The sequence below is a fragment of the Petromyzon marinus genome, chromosome 85 (assembly GCF_048934315.1).
Source record: "Petromyzon marinus isolate PM22_M1 ecotype Great Lakes invasive population chromosome 85, UKy_Petmar_22M1.pri1.0, whole genome shotgun sequence".
Taxonomy (NCBI): Eukaryota; Metazoa; Chordata; class Hyperoartia; order Petromyzontiformes; family Petromyzontidae; genus Petromyzon; species Petromyzon marinus.
This window is the reverse complement of record NC_133750.1, coordinates 6,101,536-6,116,302: the sequence shown is the minus strand read 5'-3', so window position 1 is coordinate 6,116,302 and position 14,767 is coordinate 6,101,536. Positions and strand designations below refer to the sequence as shown.

The 14,767-nt window shown below is 55.3% G+C and overlaps 1 protein-coding gene across 1 annotated transcript in view; it reads right to left on the bottom strand.

The window, feature by feature from the left end:
- The window catches only part of NIPBL (NIPBL cohesin loading factor), a 199,954-nt gene that overhangs the window by 85,195 nt on the left and 99,992 nt on the right, over positions 1 to 14,767 (bottom strand). The window contains exons 25-27 of the mRNA XM_076057949.1: positions 5,488 to 5,574; positions 3,746 to 3,878; positions 1,099 to 1,242 (exon numbers count right to left, since the gene is read on the bottom strand). Coding sequence (XP_075914064.1) covers positions 1,099 to 1,242; positions 3,746 to 3,878; positions 5,488 to 5,574 — 364 coding nt within the window. The remainder of the gene's footprint in view (positions 1 to 1,098; positions 1,243 to 3,745; positions 3,879 to 5,487; positions 5,575 to 14,767) is intronic.

Here is a 14,767-nt window from a genome sequence, read left to right as displayed (position 1 = left end):
TGAGTGAGTGGTGAGTGTGTTGGTGAGTGGTGAGTGTGTTGTTGAGTGGTGAGTGAGTGGTGAGTGAGTGGTGAGTGAGTGGTGAGTGAGTGGTGATTGGTGAGTGGTGAGTGAGTGGTGAGTGAGTGGTGATTGGTGAGTGAGTGGTGAGTGGGTGGTGAGTGAGTGGTGAGTGAGTGGTGAGTGGGGAGTGTCGTGGGCCTCAGACAGAATTTGTCCGCACACTTTGGTGCTCGGAGTTCGAATGTCTTAACTCAGCATCACCGGCTCCACTCACATCTCCTCGTGTCTCTCTCCCCAAATCTCACACTCCCCGTGTCTCCCCAGTCTCCACGTGTCTCCCCATGTCTCCCCGTGTCTCTCTCCCCAAATCTCACACTCCCCGTGTCTCCCCATGTCTCCCCGTGTCTCTCCCCCACATCTCACACTCCCCGTGTCTCTCTCCCCACATCTCACACTCCCCGTGTCTCCCCGTGTCTCTCCCCCACATCTCACACTCCCCGTGTCTCCCCGTGTCTCCCCGTGTCTCCCCGTGTCTCCCCGTGTCTCTCAGCGTCTCCCCGTGTCTCCCCGTGTCTCCCCGTGTCTCCCCGTGTCTCCCCCGTGTCTCCCCACCCCCCGTGTCTCCCCGTGTCTCCCCGTGTCTCCCCCGTGTCTCCCCACCCCCCGTGTCTCCCCGTGTCTCCCCGTGTCTCCCCGTGTCTCCCCGTGTCTCCCCGTGTCTCCCCCGTGTCTCCCCCGTGTCTCCCCACCCCCCGTGTCTCCCCGTGTCTCCCCGTGTCTCCCCCGTGTCTCCCCACCCCCCGTGTCTCCCCGTGTCTCCCCGTGTCTCCCCGTGTCTCCCCGTGTCTCCCCCGTGTCTCCCCACCCCCCGTGTCTCCCCATGTCTCCCCGTGTCTCCCCGTGTCTCCCCGTGTCTCCCCGTGTCTCCCCGTGTCTCCCCACCCCCCGTGTCTCCCCGTGTCTCCCCGTGTCTCCCCATGTCTCCCCGTGTCTCCCCGTGTCTCCCCGTGTCTCCCCACCCCCCGTGTCTCCCCCGTGTCTCCCCGTGTCTCCCCGCGTCTCCCCCGTGTCTCCCCACCCCTCTCCCCCGGCCACCTGTCTCACGATGCTGGCGATGGTGGCTCTGTGCAGCCTGGAGCCCACGGCGTCTTTACGAAGTCGCGAGGCAACGATGCCCAAGTAGTCGAGCGAGGCCACACGCAGAGACATCTCTGTCGACTTGTTACTGAATTGGTGGACCTACAACATCATCACCATCATCAGTAGGAGCATCACCATCACCATCATCACCATTATCACCATCAACACGCAGCGACATCATCACCATCATCACCATCATCAACATCAACACGCAGAGACATCTCTGTCGACTTGTTACTGAATTGGTGGACCTACAACATCAACATCATCATCACCAGTAGGAGCATCACCATCACCATCATCACCATCATCACCATCATCATCAGTAGGAGCATCACCATCATCACCACCATCATCATCACCATCATCACCATCATCACCATCATCAACATCAGAGACATCTCTGTCGACTTGTTACTGAATTGGTGGACCTACAACATCAACAACATCATCACCATCATCATCACCATCATCACCATCAACACGCAGCGACATCTCTGTCGACTTGTTACTGAATTGGTGGACCTACAACATCATCACCATCATCACCATCATCATCACCATCAACACGCAGCGACATCTCTGTCGACTTGTTACTGAATTGGTGGACCTACAACATCAACAACATCATCACCATCAACACGCAGAGACATCTCTGTCGACTTGTTACTGAATTGGTGGACCTACAACATCAACAACATCATCATCAGTAGGAGCATCACCATCATCATCATCACCATCATCACCATCATCACCATCAACACTCAGCGACATCTCTGTCGACTTGTTACTGAATTGGTGGACCTACAACATCACCATCATCATCATCAGTAGGAGCATCACCATCATCACCATCATCACCATCAACACGCAGCGACATCTCTGTCGACTTGTTACTGAATTGGTGGACCTACAACATCAACAACATCACCACCATCATCATCAGTAGGAGCATCACCATCACCATCATCACCATCAACACGCAGAGACATCTCTGTCGACTTGTTACTGAATTGGTGGACCTACAACATCAACAACATCATCACCATCATCACCATCAACACGCAGAGACATCTCTGTCGACTTGTTACTGAATTGGTGGACCTACAACATCAACAACATCACCACCATCATCATCAGTAGGAGCATCACCATCACCATCAACACGCAGAGACATCTCTGTCGACTTGTTACTGAATTGGTGGACCTACAACATCAACAACATCATCACCATCATCATCATCACCATCATCACCATCATCAACATCAGAGACATCTCTGTCGACTTGTTACTGAATTGGTGGACCTACAACATCAACAACATCATCATCAGTAGGAGCATCACCATCATCACCATCATCATCACCATCATCACCATCATCACCATCAACACGCAGCGACATCTCTGTCGACTTGTTACTGAATTGGTGGACCTACAACATCAACAACATCATCATCAGTAGGAGCATCACCATCATCACCATCATCATCACCATCATCACCATCATCACCATCAACACGCAGCGACATCTCTGTCGACTTGTTACTGAATTGGTGGACCTACAACATCATCACCATCATCATCAGTAGGAGCATCACCATCACCATCATCACCATCATCAACATCAGAGACATCTCTGTCGACTTGTTACTGAATTGGTAGACCTACAACATCAACAACATCATCACCATCATCACCATCAACACGCAGAGACATCTCTGTCGACTTGTTACTGAATTGGTGGACCTACAGCGTCAACATCAACAACATCATCAACAACATCACTAACACCATCATCAGTAGCAGCACCATCATTATCACCCACTCGTGCACTCACTCACCCACGCACCCACTCACTCACTCAATCACCCACGCACTCACCCACTCACCCACACACCCACACACTCACCCACTCACCTACACACCCACTCACTCACCCACTCACCCACACACTCACCCACACACTCACCCACTCACCCACCCACCTACCTACCCACTACTCACCCACCCACTAATCACCCACTCACCCACACACCCACCCACTACTCACCCCCCCACTCACTCACTCACTCACCCACCCACTCACCTACCCCCCCACACACCCACCCACTCACCTACCACCCACTAATCACCCACTCACCCACACACCCACCCACTACTCACCCCCCCACTCACTCACTCACTCACCCACCCACCCACTCACTCACCCCCCCACTCACCCACCCACTCACCTACCCACCCACCCACCCACTACTAACCCACTCACCCACACACCCACCCACTACTCACCCCCCCACTCACACACTCACTCACCCACTCACCCACACTCCCACCCACCCACTCATCCACTCACCCACTATCCACCCACTCACCCACTACCCACCCACCCACTAATCACCCACTCACTCACACACCCACCCACCCACCCACTCACCCCCCCACTCACTCACTCACTCACCCACTCACCCACTCACCCACCCACACACCCACTCACCCACCCACCCACCCACTCACCCACCCACCCACTCATCCACTCACCCACCCACTCACCCACTACCCACCCACCCACCCACCCCCCCCACTAATCACCCACCCACTCACCAGCAGACGCCCCAGGAGGCTGAGAAGCAGCTCGGCAGCCGGCCACTCAGGCTTATTGACGGTGGACAGGAGGTCCTGCACAAAGTTCTCAAACAGTGGGCGATAGTCCTCCTCACCCTGACGACTCCCGCACCTGGGAGGGCCGGGGATGAGGGGATGAGGAGGTGGGGAGGAGGAGGTGGGGAGGAGGAGGAGGAGGTGGGGGGGAGGAGGAGGAGGTGGGGGGGAAGAGGAGGTGGGGGGGGGGAGAGGGAGGGGGTTATTACACAGTGCGTGTGCAGTGTTTATGCACTGAATGTGCACTGCACAGCGTGTGGAACTACGTGTACTGCACTGTGTACTGTGTGTACTGTGTGTGTACTGTGCATTGTGCTGTGTACGTACAACACGGTGTACCGTACTACGTGTACTGCACTGTGTACTGTGTGCACAGTGTGTACTGTGTACGTGCAACACGGTGTACCGTACTACGTGTACTGCACTGTGTACTGTGTGCACTGTGTGTACTGTGTACGTGCAACACGGTGTACCGTACTACGTGTACTGCACTGTGTACTGTGTGTACTGTGTGTACTGTGTACGTACAACACGGTGTACCGTACTACGTGTACTGCACTGTGTACTGTGTGCACTGGGTGTGTACTGTGTACGTGCAACACGGTGTACCGTACTACGTGTACTGCACTGTGTATTGTGTACAGCGTGTGTACTGTGTACGTGCAACACGGTGTACCGTACTACGTGTGCACGTACTGTGTACTGTGTGCACTGCGTGTGTACTGTGCATTGTGCTGTGTACGTACAACACGTGTACCGTACTACGTGTACTGCACTGTGTACTGTGTACAGCGTGTGTACTGTGTACGTGCAACACGGTGTACCGTACTACGTGTACACGTACTGTGTACTGTGTACAGCGTGTGCACTGTGTGTACTGTGTACGTGCAACACGGTGTACCGTACTACGTGTACTGCACTGTGTACTGTGTACAGCGTGTGTACTGTGCATTGTGCTGTGTACGTGCAACACGGTGTACCGTACTACGTGTACTGCACTGTGTACTGTGTGCACTGTGTGTGTACTGTGTAGGTACAACACGGTGTACCGTACTACGTGTACACGTACTGTGTACTGTGTACAGCGTGTGTGTACTGTGCATTGTGCTGTGCACGTACAACACGGTGTACCGTACTACGTGTACTGCACTGTGTACTGTGTGCACAGTGTGTACTGTGTACGTGCAACACGGTGTACCGTACTACGTGTACTGCACAGTGTACTGTGTGCACTGTGCATTGTGCTGTGCACGTGCAACACGGTGTACCGTACTACGTGTACTGCACTGTGTACTGTGTGTACTGTGTATTGTGCTGTGTACGTGCAACACGGTGTACCGTACTACGTGTACTGCACTGTGTACTGTGTATACTGTGTGTACTGTGTACGTGCAACACGGTGTACCGTACTACGTGTACACGTACTGTACGGTGCGCGCTTTGTACTGTACCGCGTGTGTACTGTACGGTGTGTACCGAGTGTGCACCGTTGTACTGTACCGCGGATGTACTGCACTGTGCAAGCTGCACTGTACTGTGTGTAAGTTTGCACTGTACCGCGTGTGCACTGTACTGTGTGAAAGTTTGCACTGTACCGCGTGTGCACTGTACCGCATGTGCACTGTACTGCGTGTGCACTGTACTGCGTGTGCACTGTACTGCGTGTGCACTGTACTGCACTGTACTTCTTGAGGAAGATGGAGAGGAAGTTCTGGGCGGTGCGCATCGCCGTCTCATAAGAGTTGGTGATCAGCACGTCAGTGTCCAGCTGTAACACACACACACAGATACACACAGATACAGTTACACACAGTTACACACACACACAGTTACACACACAGTTACACACACAGTGACACACATACACACAGATACACACAATTACACACACAGATACACACACACAGATACACACACACACAGTTACACACACAGATACACAGAGTACGAGTTGGTGATCAGCACGTCAGTGTCCAGCTGTAACACACACACACAGATACACACACACAGTTATACACACACAGTTACACACACACACACAGTTACACACACAGATACACACACACACAGATACACACAGTTACACACACAGATACACACAGTTACACACACACACAGTTACACACACAGTGACACACACACACAGTTACACACACAGTGACACACACACACAGTTACACACACACACACAGTTACACACACAGTTACACACACACAGTTACACACACAGTTACACACACACAGTGACACACACACACAGTTACACACACACACAGTTACACACACAGTTACACACACACAGTTACACACACAGTTACACACACACACAGTTACACATACACACAGTTACACACACACACAGTTACACATACACACAGATACACAGAGAACGAGTTGGTGATCAGCACGTCAGTGTCCAGCTGTAACACACACACAGATACACACACACACACAGTTACACATACACACAGATACACACAGTTACACACAGTTACACACACACACAGATACACACACACACAGATACACACAGTTACACACACACACAGATACACACACACACAGTGACACACACAGATACACACACACACAGATACACACACACACACAGTGACACACACACACAGATACACACACACAGTTATACACACAGATACACACACACACAGATACACACAGATACACAGATACACAGTTACACACACAGATACACACAGTTACACACACACACAGTTACACACAGTTATACACACAGTGACACACACACACAGTTACACACACAGTTACACACACACACAGTGACACACACAGTTACACACACACACACACACAGATACACACAGTTACACACACAGTTACACACACAGATACACACACAGATACACACACAGTTACACACACACAGTTACACACACAGTTACACACACAGTTACACACACACACAGTTACACACAGTTACACACACACACAGTTACACACAGTTACACACACAGTTACACACACACACAGTTACACACACAGATACACACAGTTACACACACAGTGACACACACAGATACACACAGTTACACACACAGATACACACACAGATACACACACAGATACACACACACACACACAGATACACACACACAGTTATACACACAGATACACACACACACAGATACACACAGTTACACACACACATACAGATACATACACACACAGATACACACACAGTTACACACACACACAGTTACACACACACACAGTTACACACAGTTACACACACAGTTACACACACACACAGTTACACACACAGTGACACACACACACAGATACACACAGTTACACACACACACAGTTACACAGTTATACACACAGTGACACACACACAGTTACACACACAGTTACACACACAGTTACACACACACAGTTACACACACACAGTTACACACACAGTGACACACACACACAGTTACACACACAGTGACACACACACACAGATACACACAGTTACACACACACACAGTTACACACAGTTATACACACAGTGACACACACACAGTTACACACACAGTTACACACACAGTTACACACACACAGTTACACACACACACACAGTTACACACACAGATACACACACAGTTACACACACACAGTTATACACACAGTGACACACACACAAAGTTACACACACAGTTACACAGTTACACACACACAGTTACACACACACACACAGTTACACACACAGATACACAGAGTACGAGTTGGTGATCAGCACGTCAGTGTCCAGCTGTAACACACACACACAGATACACAAAGTTACACACACAGATACACACACACACACAGATACACACAGTTACACACACAGTTACACACACACAGTTACACACACAGATACACACACACAGACACACACACACAGATACACACAGTTACACACACACAGTTACACACACACACAGTTACACACACATACAGATATATACACACACACAGATACACACACATACAGATATATACACACACACACACACAGATACACACAGTTACACACACAGATACACACACACAGATACACACACATACAGATATATACACACACACACACAGATACACACAGTTACACACACAGATACACACACACAGATACACACACATACAGATATATACACACACACACAGATACACACACACGCAGTTATACACACACACAGCTACACACACAGATACACAGATACACACACACACAGATACACACACATACAGATATATATACACACACACACAGATACACACACACGCAGATACAGAGATACACACACACAGATACATACACACACAGATATATACACACACACACGCAGATACATACACACACACACGTAGATACACACACACACACAGATATATACATACACAGATACACACACAGATACACACACACAGATATACACACACAGATACACACACACACAGATACACATGCGGATATATATACACACACACACAGATACACACACACAGCTATATACACACACAGATACACACACACAGATACACACACACAGATACATACACACAGATACACACACACAGATACACAAACACAGATACACACACAGATACACACACACACACAGATACACACACACAGATACACACACACAGATACACACACACAGATACACACACACAGATACACACAGATACACACACACAGATACACACACACAGATACACAGAGTACGAGTTGGTGATCAGCCCGTCAGTGTCCAGCTGTATCACACACACATACAGATATACATACACACAGATACAGTTACATACACACACAGACACACACAACAACCGCCATTCGCCACTAAGTGGCGGTGACGTCACCACGACGCTTGTGCCAGGCTATGTGCACCCTGAGGCCACGTGAAGTGTCGAACGCCCGCTGGCAGGAGGTCACGGGGCAGACCCAGGTGCCACGGGTCGACTGACTGAGATGACTGGCTGATGCACCACCTGTGCCCCCCTACTGTGCCAACCCGCTGTGCTTTAGCCACCCGGCGCTCCGCTCGTTGTTCTGAGCGTCGCTCCTCCGCCCTCCGTTGTTGTTGGAGGGCGACTGCCTCCAACTGCCCAGTAGCATCCTTCACGAGCCTCCTCCACAGAGGCCGATCTTGACACCGCTGGTACCAGTCATCGGCAAGTCCACTCAGCTCCACGTACACCTGTACCACATCACTCCATCTCTTCTCTAGCCCGTGCCATGCCCGTTTAGCCCCCTCTATCCTCCCAAACAAAAGCTGTTTCGGCATGCGGTGGTTGGGCATGCGGGCTACATGGCCCAGCCAACGCAGCCTTGCCTGGAGCTCACCGATGGGACTGTCCAGATTTTAAATTATTTGTGAGCTCCTCACACAATCCAGTCTGGTTAAACCCAGGATGGATCGTAGGCAGGCCAGCCTAAATGTTTCTAACCGGCGAAGATGTTCCATTAGGAGGGTCCACGTTTCGCAAGCGTAGAGAAGGGAGGGCATGACTGTGGCCGAGAAGACCTGAAGCTTCATGCGGAGCAACAGACACCCACAACCATCACCACACCCACACAACCATCACCACCACCACCACACCTACACCACCACCACCACACCCACACCACCACCACACCCACACCACCACCACACCCACACCACCACCACCACCACCACCACCCATACCAACCCCACCACCACACTCACACAACCACCACCACCACCACCACCCACACCACCACACCACCACCACACCACCACCACCACCACCACACCCACACCACCACCACCACACAACCACCACCACCACCACCACCACGCCCACACAACCACTACCACCACCACCACACCCACACCACCACCACCACCACCACACCCACACCACCACACCCACCACACCCACCACACCCACCACACCCACACACCACCACCACCGCACCCACACCACCACCACACCCACACCCACACCACCACCACATCCACACCACCACCACACCCACACCACCACCACACCCACACCACCACCACCACACCCACACCACCACACCCACCACACCCACACCACCACCACCACACTCACACCACCACCACCACCACCACACCCACACAACCACCACCACCACCACCACCACACCCACACCACCACCACCACACCCACACCACCACACCCACACCACCACACCCACACCACCACCACCACCACCACACCCACACCACCACCACCACCACACTCACACCACCACCACCACACCCACACCACCACCACCACACCACCACACCCACACCACCACCACCACCACCACCACCACCACACTCACACCACCACCACCACACCCACACCACCACCACCACACTCACACCACCACCACCACACCCACACCACCACAACCACCACCACCACACCACCACACCCACACCACCACCACCACACTCACACCACCACCACCACCACACCCACACCACCACACCCACACCACCACCACCACCACACTCACACCACCACCACCACACCCACACCACCACCACCACCACACCACCACACCCACACCACCACCACCACCACACTCACACCACCACCACCACACCCACACCACCACCACCACACTCACACCACCACCACCACACCCACACCACCACAACCACCACCACCACACCACCACACCCACACCACCACCACCACCACCACACCCACACCACCACACCCACCACACCCACCACACCCACCACACCTACACACCACCACCACCGCACCCACACCACCACCACACCCACACCCACACCACCACCACATCCACACCACCACCACACCCACACCACCACCACACCCACACCACCACCACCACACCCACACCACCACACCCACCACACCCACACCACCACCACCACCACACTCACACCACCACCACCACCACCACACCCACACAACCACCACCACCACCACCACACCCACACCACCACCACCACACTCACACCACCACCACCACACCCACACCACCACAACCACCACCACCACACCACCACACCCACACCACCACCACCACCACCACACCCACACCACCACACCCACCACACCCACCACACCCACCACACCTACACACCACCACCACCGCACCCACACCACCACCACCACCACACCCACACCACCACCACATCCACACCACCACCACACCCACACCACCACCACACCCACACCACCACCACCACACCCACACCACCACACCCACCACACCCACACCACCACCACCACCACACTCACACCACCACCACCACCACCACACCCACACAACCACCACCACCACCACCACACCCACACCACCACCACCACACCCACACCACCACACCCACACCACCACCACCACCACCACACCCACACAACCACCACCACCACACCCACACAACCACCACCACCACCACATCCACACAACCACCACCACCACAACACCCACACCAGCACCACCACACCCACACCACCACCACCACTCACACCACCACCACCACCACTACACCCACACCACCACCACCACCACCACACTCACACCACCACCACACCCACACCACCACCACCACCACACCCACACCACCACACTCACACCACCACCACCACACTCACACCACCACCACCACACCCACACCACCACAACCACCACCACCACACCACCACACCCACACCACCACCACCACACCCACACCACCACACCCACACCACCACCACCACCACACTCACACCACCACCACCACACCCACACCACCACCACCACCACACCCACACCACCACCACCACCACACTCACACCACCACCACCACACCCACACCACCACCACCACACTCACACCACCACCACCACACCCACACCACCACAACCACCACCACCACACCACCACACCCACACCACCACCACCACACTCACACCACCACCACCACCACCACACCCACACCACCACACCCACACCACCACCACCACACTCACACCACCACCACCACACCCACACCACCACCACCACCACACCACCACACCCACACCACCACCACCACCACACTCACACCACCACCACCACACCCACACCACCACCACCACACTCACACCACCACCACCACACCCACACCACCACAACCACCACCACCACACCACCACACCCACACCACCACCACCACACTCACACCACCAGCACCACCACCACACCCACACCACCACCACCACCACACCCACACCACCACCACCACCACACCCACACCACCACACCCACACCACCACCACCACCACACCCACACCACCACACCCACCACACCCACACCACCACCACCACACTCACACCACCACCACCACACCCACACCACCACAACCACCACCACCACACCACCACACCCACACCACCACCACCACACAACCACCACCACCACCACCACCACGCCCACACAACCACTACCACCACCACCACACCCACACCACCACCACCACCACCACACCCACACCACCACACCCACCACACCCACCACACCCACCACACCCACACACCACCACCACCGCACCCACACCACCACCACACCCACACCCACACCACCACCACATCCACACCACCACCACACCCACACCACCACCACACCCACACCACCACCACCACACCCACACCACCACACCCACCACACCCACACCACCACCACCACACTCACACCACCACCACCACCACCACACCCACACAACCACCACCACCACCACCACCACACCCACACCACCACCACCACACCCACACCACCACACCCACACCACCACACCCACACCACCACCACCACCACCACACCCACACCACCACCACCACCACACTCACACCACCACCACCACACCCACACCACCACCACCACACCACCACACCCACACCACCACCACCACCACCACCACCACACTCACACCACCACCACCACACCCACACCACCACCACCACACTCACACCACCACCACCACACCCACACCACCACAACCACCACCACCACACCACCACACCCACACCACCACCACCACACTCACACCACCACCACCACCACACCCACACCACCACACCCACACCACCACCACCACCACACTCACACCACCACCACCACACCCACACCACCACCACCACCACACCACCACACCCACACCACCACCACCACCACACTCACACCACCACCACCACACCCACACCACCACCACCACACTCACACCACCACCACCACACCCACACCACCACAACCACCACCACCACACCACCACACCCACACCACCACCACCACCACCACACCCACACCACCACACCCACCACACCCACCACACCCACCACACCTACACACCACCACCACCGCACCCACACCACCACCACACCCACACCCACACCACCACCACATCCACACCACCACCACACCCACACCACCACCACACCCACACCACCACCACCACACCCACACCACCACACCCACCACACCCACACCACCACCACCACCACACTCACACCACCACCACCACCACCACACCCACACAACCACCACCACCACCACCACACCCACACCACCACCACCACACTCACACCACCACCACCACACCCACACCACCACAACCACCACCACCACACCACCACACCCACACCACCACCACCACCACCACACCCACACCACCACACCCACCACACCCACCACACCCACCACACCTACACACCACCACCACCGCACCCACACCACCACCACACCCACACCCACACCACCACCACATCCACACCACCACCACACCCACACCACCACCACACCCACACCACCACCACCACACCCACACCACCACACCCACCACACCCACACCACCACCACACTCACACCACCACCACCACCACCACACCCACACAACCACCACCACCACCACCACACCCACACCACCACCACCACACCCACACCACCACACCCACACCACCACCACCACCACCACACCCACACAACCACCACCACCACACCCACACAACCACCACCACCACCACATCCACACAACCACCACCACCACAACACCCACACCAGCACCACCACACCCACACCACCACCACCACTCACACCACCACCACCACCACTACACCCACACCACCACCACCACCACCACACTCACACCACCACCACACCCACACCACCACCACCACCACACCCACACCACCACACTCACACCACCACCACCACACTCACACCACCACCACCACACCCACACCACCACAACCACCACCACCACACCACCACACCCACACCACCACCACCACACCCACACCACCACACCCACACCACCACCACCACCACACTCACACCACCACCACCACACCCACACCACCACCACCACCACACCACCACACCCACACCACCACCACCACCACACTCACACCACCACCACCACACCCACACCACCACCACCACACTCACACCACCACCACCACACCCACACCACCACAACCACCACCACCACACCACCACACCCACACCACCACCACCACACTCACACCACCACCACCACCACCACCACACCCACACCACCACACCCACACCACCACCACCACACTCACACCACCACCACCACACCCACACCACCACCACCACCACACCACCACACCCACACCACCACCACCACCACACTCACACCACCACCACCACACCCACACCACCACCACCACACTCACACCACCACCACCACACCCACACCACCACAACCACCACCACCACACCACCACACCCACACCACCACCACCACACTCACACCACCAGCACCACCACCACACCCACACCACCACCACCACCACACCCACACCACCACCACCACCACACCCACACCACCACACCCACACCACCACCACCACCACACCCACACCACCACACCCACCACACCCACACCACCACCACCACACTCACACCACCACCACCACACCCACACCACCACAACCACCACCACCACACCACCACACCC